We start from the raw sequence: 14856 nt of genomic DNA on the forward strand, positions 1-14856 counted from the left end.
CAAAGTCAATGGGAAAGCCAGATTCGTTTAACAACCGCGTTACTAATTTATCCACTGCAGCGATTTGCTTAACAACTTTGGCAAGGAAGGTCGTAAAAGGGGTCAAAAGTAACTTAACAAATGTTAACAACATAAACACTTAACAACATAAACAGTAAAAAAAAAAAAAGCCTCTGATGATCGCGCAGCTCAGCTGGGATCGTCAGAGGCTTTTCAAAGCATTTTTTTCTGCAACCTCTTCAGCCGAAGAGGTTGTAGAAAAAATGCTTTGAAAAGTTTTTTTTTAAAAAAAAAAAGTTGGCCGCGCCCACCCAATCACATTAACCCCCCCAAGCCACGCCCACAGAACTGGTAGTAACAAATTTTACATTTCACCCCTGTGGAGGGCTACCTGTATGTGAGCCAGGCAATGTGCTGCAGCAGCAAAAAAGCTAATACGATCCTGGGTTGCCTAAACAGAGGCATAGAATCAAAATCACGTGAAATATTAGTACTGCTTTATAAAACCCTAGCAAGACCATACATACTGGAGTACTGCAACCAATTTTTTTAAAAAAATGTTTTTATTATACATTTTCTTTTATTTCAGTTTTGCAACAACACTGTTCTGGCTGTATCAAGTCCTTTTTAAATATACGTAGTATTATACGCCCTGATCGTAACCATTATTCTCTTAGTCATATAGTATATACTCCCTTTTAAATACATGATATTGTACTTTTTTTTTTAAAAAAAAAATTATTTATATGCCGCCCTTCTCCGGAGACTCAGGGCGGTTTACAATGCGTTAAGCAACAGCCTTCATACTTTTGTATATTTTATACAAAGTCAGCTTATTGCCCCCACAATCTGGGTCCTCATTTCACCCACCTTAGAAAGGATGGAAGGCTGAGTCGACCTTGAGCCTGGCGAGATTCGAACTTGCAGTAATTGCAGGCAGCTGAATGATAATAACAGGTTATTAGTCTGCTGCGCCACCAGGTACTTCATAGTTATATCCATCATTTTCATAGTTGTACCATAACTCTCAGCATTCCAGGAACTGTATACATTTATCACTCTATATGTTTTAATCTATAGTCACCAGGGGTGGGTTCTAAATTTTTTTACTACCGGTTCTGTGGGCGTGGCTTATTTTGTGGGCGTGGCTTGGTGGGGGGGTAATGTGAATGTGTGGGCGTGGCCAACCTTTTTTTTTTTTAACTTTTAAAAGCATTTTTTCTACAACCTTAAGAGGTTGCAGAAAAAAAATGCTTTTAGAAGCCTCTGACGATCAGGCAACTCAGCTGGGATCGCCAGAGGCTTTTAAAGGCATTTTTTTCCCTACAACCTTAAGAGGTTGTAGAAAAAATGCTTTTAGAAGCCTATGACGATCCCAGCTGAGCTGCACGATCATCAGAGGCTTTTTTTTTTACTTTTAAAAGCATTTTTTCAGCCAAAGAGGTTGTAGAAAAAATGCTTTGAAAAGTTAAAAAAAAAAAAAGCCTCTGATGAAGTGGGCGGGGTAAGCGAGTGGCGACCGGGCCGGGGACCGGTTCGGGGGCGTGGCCAGCCCATGTTATTACCGGTTCTCCGAACTACTACAAATTTTTACTACCGGTTCTTGCGAACCGGTGTGAACCAGGAGCAACCCACCACTGATAGTCACGTACAGTCCGATAATAGTATTGCTTAAGTATATATTCTTATAAAATCTATATACCTGTATTTATTTCTAATTTGTTAATCTTCTTTCGTTATTAAGTTTCTAATCTCTGCACCTATTACCTAACTATTTGTACAATAAGTCCCATGTTGAGTAATACTCTGTTTCCCCTTTATCTTTGAGTTGCAACATTAACCTGTCCAGAATGGCACATTCATAAGGTGACCAACTTTTTTACAATGAGAAGGAGGACACAAATAAATTGAAGGAAAAAAAATTATAAATAAAAGAAACATTTTATTCATTGCAACAATAATACAGAATTAATAAATGAATTAATAAAACGTGAGTTATGTTGCTCACCTGTGTAAGATTGAATATTCACTGAGAAAGAAGTGAGTCTAACAGATGCATGTGTGCCGTGTTGTGTTTCGGTAAGAAGTAAGAGAGTGCGCATGGCGCACTCTCTCAAAACAATTCTCCTGTGCGGAGCGCATGCGTCTCATAATCGCGTCTCGCTGCACTGTATCGAGCCTTGCCGAATCGTCATGTCAAATACAAATACGTCACATCACATGCAACGGATTGGATCGGCATTGATCAAATATGGAGATTTACAGATTAGTTTTTAAATATCAAAAAGGGAGGACATGTAGGAGGACACTTTTCGAGAGAGGACAGAACTTACAAAGGAAGGACTGTCCTCCCTAAAGGAGGACAATTGGTCACCTTAACATTCAAATATTTTATTTATTATCATTTCATCTGTAGGTGTACTTCCGTTTTTCCGTTTTTGTGCTTATGTAATTCTAGCTGCTGTTATTACATGTAACATTAAGTATATGGTTCTTTTATTGTATTTCCTTGGTAGTATACCTAATAAGAATAATTCTGGTTTTAGATCTATTTGTTGTGCTGTCATCTCTTCTAGCCACCGTTTTATCTTTGACCAATATTTTTTTGCCGATGAACAGGTCCACCACATATGATAGTAAGTTCCCTGTGCCTGTTTACATTTCCAGCACTCTGGTGACATATTTGGGAACATTTTTGCCATTCTTGCTGATGGCAAGTGCCTTCTATAGAACATTTTGTACAGGTTTCCTTTATATGCTGTTGACATTGTTAATTTGTAATTTCTTTCCCACAATTTTTGCCAATTATCTAAATCTATAGTGTACCCAAAATTTTTGGCCCATACTATCATGGTTTCCTTTACAGATTCTTCTTCCATTTTAAAATTCAATAGGTATTTATAAAATTTCTTTATTAATTTTTCATCTGTCCCTAATAGCATCTTGTCCAATTCCTGGGGATCTCTATAAAAATCCATATAATTCCATATCTTTCTTATGTCTCATTTGTATTTGGATAGGTGGCTAACAGTCCAAGTCAATTCCCTGATTTTTTTAGTTCCTGTTTAGTTTTTAAGTCCCCGTGTTCCAAAGGTTCTACTTACCTTTACTACCAGTTTGCAACAGGATCGCATGCGCTCGCTCTTTACGCTCGTGTGCGCACCTCGCTTCTGCCGATGTGCAGATCGCCAATGATGACATCTGGGGTGGTGGGCGGGGCCTCCCACCGGTTTTACTACCGGTTCTTGCGAACCGATCTGAACCAAAGGCACCACTGCCTTGATCTTTTAGTATATCTTTGTACCTTACTATTTTATCCAGAACTAAAGCATTAGGGTATATTAGTGCTTCCATCATGAATAGCCAGAGGGGGTATTTTCATATAGTTATTCTGTTTGATTTTTCCCCATACTGACAACAGAGCATTTCTAATATAGTGCCTTTGGAAGTATCTATGTCGTTTGCTTTTCCTGTACCATATGAATGCATGCCCTCCCAATTGTAAATCATGCCCTTCTATCGTCAGTATTTTTTTATTCTTCAAATTTATCCACTCTTTTAGCTATTTGAGCACTGAAGCCTGGTAATACAGCTCCCAGTCCTGTAGCCCAAACACCCCCCTTTTTCTTTTCTTTTCTTTTCTTTTCTTTTCTTTTCTTTTTCTTTTTTTGGTGTCTTGTAGCATTTTCAATTTGATTTTTGGTTTTTGCCAGATGAACTTTAATATCAGTCTATTTTAAATCCTCAAAAAACTTTTTTCCTAATTTTATCGGAATTACTTATAGAAATAGAATTTTCGGTAGAATGCTCATTTTTGTTGCGGGTATCCTTCCGACAGCAGTAAATTTTTCCATTTGTCCAGATCAGTCTTTATTTGCTGTATTAATTCAGTATAATTGTCTTCTTTAATAGCTGTTAGCCAAATTCCCAGGTATTTAACTTCTTTGGTTATCTGCACGTCCATCTTTTCCGTCAGTTTGATTTTTCTGTTTATTTGTAAGGTTCTTTGTCAATATCTTGGTCTTTTCCTTGTTTATTTTAAGTCCTGCCATCGCACTGAACTGGAGTACTGCAACTAATTTTGGTCACCATACAAAAAAAAAAAAGATGTTGAGACTGGAAAAAGTTCAGAGAAGAGCAACCAAGATGATGAGGGGACTGGAGGCTGAAACATATGAAGAACGGTTGCAGGAACTGTCTAGTTTGATGAAGAGAAGGACCAGGGGTGACATGATAGCAGTCTTCCAGTATCTCAGGGGCTGCCCCAAAGAAGAGGGAGTCAAGCTATTCTCCAAAGCACCTGAAGGCAGGACAAGAAACAACAGGTGGAAACTCATCAAAGAGAGAAGCAACCTGGAATTAAGGAGAAACTTCCTAACAGTGAGGACAATTAGTCAGTGGAACAGCTTGCCACCAGAAATCATGGGCGCTCCAACACTGCAGGTTTTTACGAAGAGATTGGACAGTCACTTAACTGAAATGGTATACAGTCTCCTTCTTGAACAGGGGGTTGGACTAGAAGACCTCTGAGGTCCCTTCCAGCCAGTGGTGAAATCCAAATTTTTTTACTACCAATTCTGTGGGTGTGGCTTGGTGGGTGTGGCAGGGGAAGGATACTGCAAAATCCCCATTCCCTCCCCACTCTTGGGGGAAGGATATTGCAAAATTTCCATTCCCACCCAACTCTGGGGCCAGCCAGAGGTGGTATTTGCTGGTTCTCCGAACTGCTCAAAATTTCCGCTACCGGTTCGCCAGAACCTGCTGGATTTCATCCCTGCTTCCAGCTCTATTCTACTCTATCTCCTGGTGATTGGCCTAAAGTTACCCAAACAGCTCTCATGCCTCAGGCGGGACTAGAACTCACCATTGCCTGATGATTGGCCCAAAGTACCCCAACATGCTTTTGTGCCTAACGTGGAACTAGAACTCACCGTCTCCTGGCCAAAAGTCTCCCAGAATTCACCGCCTCTTGTTTTCATCCTGGAGGCATCTCCACCTATTTTATCTAGTCTTTGTTTAATTTTAATATTTTTTACTTTTTATGTTGAATGTTTTAATGTTTGAAGATTATTTTAACTTGTGAGCCATTCAAAGTCGCTTAGCAGACAATTGGGAGCATATATATTTAGGAAACAAAAAGAGCCTTGGTGGTGCAGCAGACTAAAGTGCTGTTAAGTAGCACCAGCTGCCTGCAATTACTGCAAGTTCAAATCTCACCAGGCTCAAGGTTGACTCAGCCTTCCATCCTTCCGAGGCAGGTAAAATGAGGACCCGGTTTGTGGGGGCAATAAGATTATTTTGTATAAAAAAGAACACCGCTTGGGGGGGCCCGAAAGCCCTACTAAGCAGGTATATACAAAAGTATGAAGGCTATTGCTTAATGCCTTGTGCCTAAGTCTCCAGAAAAGGGACGCATATAAATCGAACCAATAAATAAAGAAACATATAAATATGCTTGAAATGGTTTTTTGATTTGTTTTCTTGTAAGCTGCCTATGGTGGTTATAGGTACAACAGTTCATTTAGTGACGGTTTGAAGTTACAATGACATTCGAATGAAGCGACTTATGACCGATTTTCACATTTACGACCGTTGCATGTTCCCTACAGTCACGTGATCAGAATTCAGACTCTTGGCAACTGACTTGCATTTATGACGGCAATGTCCCAGGAGGTCACACAATCCCCTTTTGCGACCTTCTGACAAGCCAAGTCAAGGAGGAAGCGAGATTCGCTTAACAACCGTGTTAACGAACAACTGCAAAGATTCACTTAACAACTATGTTATGGCCAGAAGGGTTGCACAATGGGACAAAACTCACTCAGCAGCAGAAATATTGGACACCATTATGGTCATAAGTCGAGGACTGCCTGTATAAACCTAACCAATGAATGTATCCGTCAATCAATGGGACGGAAAAAGAGGTTTGCTGATCTGGGAAGGGGAAATTCACTTTTTTGTTTTTTATTAATGCATCAGAAATCAGCCATTTATTGACTGAAATTCTTTGCTTTCCTTTGGCTTGAGAGTAGTAAAGCTTATTTAAAAAGTCAAAGGCATATAATATTATTTCCTGATCTTATTTAGGAATGTGGGCCTTGGACAGAGTTAAATGGTTTAAAGCAGGCAAGGTAAAAATAATTGGTTGACTAGTTAAAAAGCTGAGCCCTGATTTTCATCAGTTTTCCAACCTATTCGCTGCCCTGCAGGAAAATTCCGACGATCCTTTCCAGTTTTTCAAGATTTATTAATTTATTCTTCATATTTCTCTTGTGACTTACCTGCCTGGTTGCACCTGGTAAAAAAACTCCTTAATCTTTTGCAGCAAGGCAGTGTTTCTCTGCTTTAGCAATTTTAAGATGGACTTTGGCTCCCAGAATCCCCCAGCTGGCATGGAGAATTCATCCAATTTGCTAGATAGCTCATTTGTCATTATTATCAATATTCATTTTTAACATCAAATTGACCGGGATCGGACTGGACACCAGTATAAGTTAGCTTCATTTGAAGAGACCTCTAAATCTTTCCAGAATAACGAATAAAATAAAATTTAAGTGTATTTAACTCCAAGAAGGGCAGGTCACCCCTTAAATTTCAGGGTGTAACTTCTGGACTTTCTTGAAATAAGATCTCTTCAGAGGACCACAAGTGAAAATCCAGTTTATCCTTTTCACTCGCAGACCCCTGAAGAATGGTAAGAATAACGAAACCATCGATTTAATCAGCTCCAGGCAGAATCTGTGGTTGGATTAGACAATATTTTGGGAAGGGACCCTTAGGGACAATCATGCTCTACTCAACCCCCCCAAATTTTGAGGGGGGCATCTTGAGATCTCCCTGGAATGTTGAAAACATCCATCTCTCAACCCCCACAATAGTTTGAAGCTTCTGGAGGAACCACTTCCTAACTGTTGGACCTAACATCGGCCAGGAGGCATCTGAAGAGGTTCCTCAAATAAGTGTCAAGTCAGACAACGGTGGGGAGTGAGCCTGTGGTGAAGCCTTACCCAATTTCTTTCCTGAAAGAGAAAGACCTCCAGATCCCACCACCCGAAAAACCCACCTACCCTCAAACCGTTTCCTCTCCAGGTGCTGTGGAGGTTGTTAGACTTGTGTCATTCACCGCTCGGGTGTAGACCAGCCTGGTCATTCTCTTTACACACCCAACACCGGCATTCGTGCAATGTGAGTGGGTTTGGCCTGCCAGTTTGATGAGTTCCCCTTCTAGCCTCCCCCCCTCCTGTAAATCCTTCACGAAGGTGTTGAAGAATAGGGGGCCTAAGACAGAGCCTTGGGGCACCCCACTTTTGAAGAAGAGATTGGACTGAAATAGCGTAGGGCTTCCTATTAGAGCAGAGGGTTGGATTAGATGACCTCCAAGGTCCCTTCCAAGACATCTCCAGAGGGTCAACTCCATTGCCCAGAGGATCATTGATTGCCCCCTCCCCTCTTTGGAAGAGCTTTATAACTCCCGCTGCCTTAAGAAAGTTAAAAACGTCCTTAAAGATCCATCTCATCTTGGATCTCACCCTTTTTTTTTTTGAACTATTACCATCTGGCAGTCGGTACAGGACAATAGAAACAAGGACAAATAGGCTGAAAAAACAGCTTCTACCCCAGGGCAGTAAAACTATATTGAATTCTACTATATAGTGCAATATTAAATGCAAATCAGGGTTTTTCGATTCCATTGTATAGAATACGAAGGATGTGTGTTTGTGTTTTATTTTTATAGTTTAATGTACACTGAAGATGGCATTTAATTTCCTTGTACGAGGTGAGTTGACAATAAACTAAACTAAACAGAAGTTCTTTAGTGAATGTTCAAAGTTACAAGGGCACTGAAAAATAGTTCTTTTTTTAAAAAAAAAAATTTAATTGAAATTTATTATAATACAATATAATACAATCAGTCAGACAGTGTTGTTTTTCTACACAGGTTGGATTGATTCTTCTTTTACATTTCATCGTAATATAATGTAATTTACATATGATTCTTAAAATTTATATTAACTTTAATCTATTCTTTATTCGATTGTCAATCCACCTGTACAATCATCCCATACCGTATAATATTCTGAGTCTTCTTTCTCATTTAATTCTAACGTAAATTTGTTCATTTCGGCACATTCTAGAACCTTCTGAATAATATATTCCTCTGGTGGTGTGTCCTTTCCTTTCCAATATTGGGCATAGGCTATTCTTGCTGCGGTGAGAATATGTATGATTAAATATCGTTTTTTCCCCCCTGTATTTCGTCTTTAGTACTCCCAGGAGAAATGTTTCAGGTATCAATTCAATTTTTTCATTAGTTGATTCTTGTAGCCAATTTTGAATTTTTCTTCAATACTTCATCGCTTTGGGACAGGACCACCACATATGAAAGAAGGTACCTTGGTGACATCCACACTTCCAATATTTGGGGCTTACATTTGGATAGATTTTTGCTAATCTCATGGGCGCTAAGTGCCATCTATATAGCATCTTATATTGATTTTCTTTGTATGTTGCCGCTTTTGTTAATTTATAGTTTCTATTCCATATCGTCTTCCATTCATCCAAGTTTATATTGAAAAATAGTTCTTATGACCCTTCTTCACACTTCCGACCATTGCAGCATCCCCGTGGTATTTGTGATCAAAATTCAGACGCATGGCAACTGACTCAATGTTATGACGGTTGCAAAGTCCTGGGCGGACATGAACCCCTTTTGTAACTTGTCTATGGGGAAGCCGGATTCACTTAACAACCATCTGACTAACTTAATAACTGCAGGGATTCACTTAACAACAGTGGCCAGAAAAGTTGTAAAATGGGGCAAAACGCACTTAACAAATGTCTCACTTAGCAACAGAAATTTTGCGCTGAATTGTGATCATAAGCCAAGGACTATCTGTACACCTTTATTGGGGTTTGCCATTATGGGAGTGGAAGTCCCCCCCTCTTAAAAGCATAGCTGGCTGGGGGATTATTGAAGTTGAAGTATGGGATACAAATAAAGAAAAGATGGATAGATGAATAGATGGATGGATGAATGGATAGATAGATAGATATAGGTGAGAGAGAGAGAGAGAGAGAATGAGAGATGTTAATTCAAAGAAAATAAACTTCAAACAAGCACAACAGAAACCATAAGCCTGATCTAAACCCTCCAACTCAGCTTCTTCCAACTGATGGGCTGCTTGGCTGCCCCATTCCGGTGGGGTCCCCCCTAAAACAGAGACCCCCCTCATCCCTCCGGTCCCTCCTAACCCAAAGACCCCCGGGAGCTTCCCCGAATGCTCTGTTGCACAAGAGGGATTTCGACAGGGCTCCTCCAGCCCTCCAACCGTCTTCTCCCCCCTCCCTGGTCGGTTGGACCCCAAACCCACATTTCCTGAAGTAAGGGGGGGCAGGTGGTGGTGATGGGTGGAAGCCACCTGTTGGAGAGGAAGAGACGGGCTATAAATAGGGCAGCCCCGAGTGGCATCTCCAGCAAGACTCAGTTTCCCCCGTGGAGAAGACATCTGAGCAACATGACCACTGCTTGGGCTGTCCTGCTGCTCCTGGGCTTGGCTGCCGCAGCCCCCCAAACACAGGTCCTGACCTACGAGCAGGCCATCGCCTTGGCCGTTGACCTCTACAACCAGCAGAAACCCTCGCAGTTTGTCTTCCGCCTGCTGGAGGCTGAACCCCAGCCAAACTGGGTAAGTCTTGGGGGATTGGGGGGGGGCTCCTGGCCCCATGGGAAGGAGGGGTGGTGGGATCCCAAGGCTTCTACTGCTCCCCACCAGCCATTGGGTTTCCCCTGCCCTGGGGGTCTTTGCATCAGTGGGGCAGAATTTCCTTTTCCTTTCCTTTCCTTCTTTCCTTTCCTTTCCTTTTCCTTTCCTTTCCTTTCCTTCTTTCCTTTCCTTTCCTTCTTTCCTTTCCTTTCCTTTCCTTTCCTTTCCTTCTTTCCTTCCCTTCCCTTCCCTTCCCTTCCCTTCCCTTTCCTTTCCTCCCAAATGACCCAAAAGGCCACCAATGTATTGATTTATGTTGTTTAGAAATAATATAAAACAATATAGAAGGACTTTTATAATGCAAAATTGTGGACAAATTCACACCGGAGATTGCAATTTGCTTTTGCTTTTTTAATTTATATGCCGCCCTTCTCCGGAGACTCAGGGCGGCTTACAATGCGTTAAGCAATAGCCTTCATCCTTTTGTATATTTTATACAAAGTCAGCTTATTGCCCCCACAATCTGGGTCCTCAATTTACCTACCTTAGAAAGGATGGAAGGCTGAGTCAACCTTGAGCCTGGTGAGATTTGAACTTGCAGTAATTGCAAGCAGCAGATGTTAATAACAGTGCTTTAGTCCACTGTACTACAGGCTCTTTTAATTAAAAAATGGCAATCACAGAATTGCTGCAAAGACTCTTTTTTTTCATTGCGTGGAACAATTTGCCTTATTTCCCGGGCAAATCCACTTTCTGCTGAGAAAGCTGCTTGTTGGGAGGAAGGAGTGAAGATTTAAAGTTGCTGCTGGGATTTCCCAAGGCTGAGGCTTTTGTGGAGCAAGAATGGGGGCTTGGGGAAATCCCCTGGGGTTTAATTCTGTCTCCTTTTTCTGCCTCCCTTTTCCTTCGTGCAGGACCCCAACAGCAAAACTGCCCAGGTGCTGAAGTTCTCCGTCAAGGAGACGGTGTGTCCCTCCTCGCAAGGGCAGAACCTGTCCCAATGCAATTTCAAAGAAGATGGGGTGAGCTTCTCTAGGGCATCCTCGGCTTTTTTTCATTGGCTGCTTTCCTCGGGGTTGGTGGACGTCTTGCCCACTTCAAAGTTCGAAGCACATCGTGGGGGTCTCAAAGCTGGACCACCCCTGGTCCCTGTCTGCACTTGTCCATCTAGTTGTGATTGTCAAAGTATAAAAAAGACGCGGAGACTCTGGAAAGAGTGCAGAGAAGAGCAACAAAGAGGACTAGGGGGCTAAAACACATTGAAGAAGGAATTGGGGATGGTTAGTTTAGTGAAAAGAAGGACTAGGGGTGACATGAGAGCATCTTCTGATATTTGAGGGCCTCCTACAAAGAGGAGGGGGCCTCAACTATTCTCCAAAGCACCAGAAGGGCAGGACAAGTAGTGGATGTGAACTAATCTAGAACCAAGGAGAAATTCCCTGACAGGGAGGACAATTAATCGGTGGAACGACTTGGCACCAGAAGTTGTGGGTTCTCCATCATTGGAGGCCTTCAAGAAGACACTGGACAGCCATTCGTCTGAAATGGCAGAGGGCAGTGTTTCTCAACCGTGGAAGCTTGAAGATGGGTGGACTTCAACTCCCAGAATCCCCCAGCCCTGGGAGTTGAAGTCCACCCATCTTCAAGCTACCAAGGTTGAGAAACCCTGGCCTAGGGTCTCCTGCTTGAGTTCCTGCTCCATCAGTGGAGGCTTTCAGGAAGTGATTAGACATCTCATAGTAGAGGGTCTCCTGCTTGAGCAGGGGGTTGGACTAGAGGACCTCCAAGGTCCCTCCCAACTCCCTCCTTCTCTTCTGAAGGTCCTCAGGAGTGGAGGAGCAGGGGGTCCAGCTGAGGCCCTCTTGTATTGACTTCCCTGGGTGAGTGGGGTGGGGTCTCTGCCAAGTAGGGTCCCTTGCTGCTTGTGGGGTGTGGTGGCCCCTGACCAGGAAGAGGGCCTTCTCTTAGGGGCTGGGAATCCCCACAGTGGCCATCTTGCCTCTTTTCCTGCCCTCTGGGTGCGGCTCCCCCATAGAGACCCCTCCTCTCTCTCTCTGTGAAGTGCAACCTTTGCCTGTTCTCCATGGCTGACCCTTCTCCTATTTCTTTGGACAGCTGGATAAAGATTGTTCCGGAATCTATTCGGCACAACAACAGCCCCCGATTTCTAACGTCCGGTGTGAGGACATTAGTCAGCAGGTAATTTTTGTTTCTAATTCCTTTTCCTTAAATTAGGAAGGCATCCCAGGCAGTCCTCGACTTAGGACGTTTCACTTAGTGACCATTCAAAGTTACAACAGCCCTGAAAAAGTGACTTAGGACCGCTTTTCACACTTAACGACCGTGGCAGCATCCCCACGGCCGTATGATCCAAATTAAGACCTTTTGGCAACCGATTCATATTTATGACGGTTGCAGTCTCCCGGGGGTCACGTGATCCCCTTTTACTACCTTCTGACGGGCAAAGTCAGTGGGGGAGATGGATTCACTTAACAACGGGGTTACTAATTGAACAACTGGAGTGATTCACTCATCAAATGTGGGAAGAAAAGTCGTAAAATGGGGCAAAATTCACTTAATAAATGTCTCACTTAACAGCAGAAATTTTGGGCTCAGTTGTGGTCATAAGTCGAGGAGTACCTGTATATTACTTAAGCCTAGCCTAGCCTAGCCTAGAATAGAACACAACACAACACATTTATTGGGAGAATATAATTGTGTTGCAATTGCCTAAAATCTACTCAAAATTCTTTGTGTAATTGGCATTTTATCATCTTCAAGGCACCTCATTGCATTAAGCCATCATATCTTTGCGAAACAATGGTGCGTTCAGGACACTGTCAATCCAGCTTCTGTGCTTTGCAAACCATGATTGATGGCTCGATCAAAGCTTGCCCTCAGTGGTTTCTTCAAAAAATGTGTTATAACACAAACACGTGAAATTAAATTTAAACACAGATTAAACTAAACAAATATTTATGTAAGTATATCAATCTGGAGGTGTTTAGATCAGTGTTTTTCAAAGCTGAAGACAGGTGGACTTCAATTCCCAGAATCCCCCAGCTGGCATGAATTCTGGGAGTTGAAGTCCACGTGTCTTAAAATGGCCGACTTAGGGAAACTCTGCTCTATAGATATTTTAAGAGAGGGCCTGAATGGAAATTCCCTCAGTTGATTTCATGAAATCTTCTTGATTCAGATGAACCAGACCACCAGATTTAGATTCATCACTAGATTCATCAAGAACATTTTTGGCGGCTAATTGGAAAAAGATACAGACCGAAGCAGAAGAGGGGGAAAATATCCCTTCCACTCCCGAAATCTCTGACAGCTTTGCTTTCGAAGACTTCGCCTGCATCTTACAAATTCCACGAGATTTTTTTTATTATTTTTTTTTTTTACCTCTCGTTTTGATACGTTCCGAATAGCATAATAAAATGTCCTTTGGACCACAACTGCTGGAATCTTCTGTTTTTTTCCGCCCTCTGGAGGGAAACACTTTTGATGGTAAAGGTGAGAAAGAAAGAAAGAAAGAAAGAAAGAAAGAAAGAAAGAAAGAAAGAAAGAAAGGGAAAGGAGAAAGGGAAAAGCAAAGGGATGAAGAAGAAATAAGAAAGAGAGGGAGAGAGAGAAAAGGAAGAAAGAACGAAAGATCGAAAGAATGAAAGAAAGAAAGAGGGAGGGAGGGAGGGAGGAAGAAAAAAGAAGGAAGGGGAAAGTAGCGGGGAAAGGAAGGAAGGAAAGAGAAAGAAAAAGGGATGGAGGGAGGGAAGGAAGGAAGAAAAAGAAAGGAAGAAAGAAAGGTTTCACTTCACCAAGACCCACAAAAAAAAAAAAAAAAAAACAGAATGCAGAAAGAAAAATTCAAAAGAAAGACAAGGAATTCCTCATTTCCTTTGCAGCAAATATAAATCTTAATTCCAAAATTCCGTCCCTGGTCAACAGAGCGAGCTCCCTCCTTGCTTTTCTCCCGGAGTTTTTCTAACCATCCAAACCCACAAATCCTTCCTGCATTTGCTCATCACATCCCCATTTGAAAGGGAATCAAAAATAAAATTAGAAAGAAGAGGCAAATTCAGAACCTCGACTTAACAGCCGTTCGTTTAGTGACCGATTCAAGTTACGACGGTACTGAAGATTCACTTAGCGACCGTGTGACTAACTTCACAACTGTAGTGATTCCCTTAACAAATGTGGCAACAAAGGTCATAAAATAGGTCAAAACTCACTGAACAACTGTCTCAATTAGCAACGGAAACTTTGGGTTCTGTTGTGGTCGTAGGTTGTGGAGTACCTCTACTTAACGACGGATGTAGCATCCGGGGGGGGGGGGTCACGTGATCTTCCCAGCCGGCTTCCTATAACCAAAGTCAATGGGGTCTCCGTCTCCTCCTTGAGCAGGGGTTGGACTAGATGACCTCTGAGATTCTTCCAACCCAGTTGTTCTATGATTCTGTATGGTTCTCCCACTCGAGCAGGGGGCTGGATTAGATGACCTTTGGGGTCCCTTCCAACTCTTTATTATTCTATGATTCTATAAGGGTCTCCGGCTTGAGCAGGGGGCTGGATTAGATGACCTCCATGGTCCCTTCCAACTGTATTAATCTGTTAGGTCAAAGTTTTATGCTTTGGTGTTCTCGAGTGGAGCAAACGAAAGAAAACATGGTTGTGTTCGCTGGCGGAAAATACGATTTATCGGCCCGCCCGGTTTCTGAGAAACCACAAAAAACACACACACAAAGAGAGGTCACACTTGACTGGGCAAAAATGCCCAATTGGGTTGTTACACAATTACACAGCCCACTGATTTTCAAAAGTGACAGGTGAGGAGTCCAGAGGCTGAGGGGTGGGATCGATACTTTACGGGGAAAATACTTTTTATTCTGCTGAGAACTGGGCATCCTGCCAGGGTTTGGAGGGTGGGATGGATTGTCACCGTTGTGGGTCAAATGCATAGAGGATTTGGGTGGGCTTCAGCTTGCCCCACCCCCCACCCCCAAATCCCCCATGTCTCTCCTCATACTAAAATTTAGACAGCTAAGACTAGGAGTCTTCAAGTCTTCTTCACCTTTTGGTTGGCCTACCTTCACTGGCTGGCGTTGGCTGGGTGGGAAAAGTGTCGCTTGTAATTGGCATGCTGAGATTGGGGTGA

General features: G+C 42.4%; 1 protein-coding gene across 1 annotated transcript in view; it reads left to right on the top strand.

Annotated features, from left to right (window-relative positions):
• Window positions 1–9466: 9466 nt before the first annotated feature.
• Window positions 9467–14856, top strand: part of LOC117656352 (uncharacterized) — a 13397-nt gene continuing 8007 nt past the window's right edge. The window contains exons 1-4 of the mRNA XM_087893693.1: window positions 9467–9686; window positions 10619–10726; window positions 11820–11903; window positions 12904–12963. Coding sequence (XP_087749819.1) covers window positions 9516–9686; window positions 10619–10726; window positions 11820–11903; window positions 12904–12963 — 423 coding nt within the window. The 5' untranslated portion in view covers window positions 9467–9515. The remainder of the gene's footprint in view (window positions 9687–10618; window positions 10727–11819; window positions 11904–12903; window positions 12964–14856) is intronic.

The sequence above is a fragment of the Pantherophis guttatus genome, chromosome 4 (assembly GCF_059756535.1).
Source record: "Pantherophis guttatus breed Tessera chromosome 4, ASM5975653v1, whole genome shotgun sequence".
Lineage (NCBI taxonomy): Eukaryota > Metazoa > Chordata > Lepidosauria > Squamata > Colubridae > Pantherophis > Pantherophis guttatus.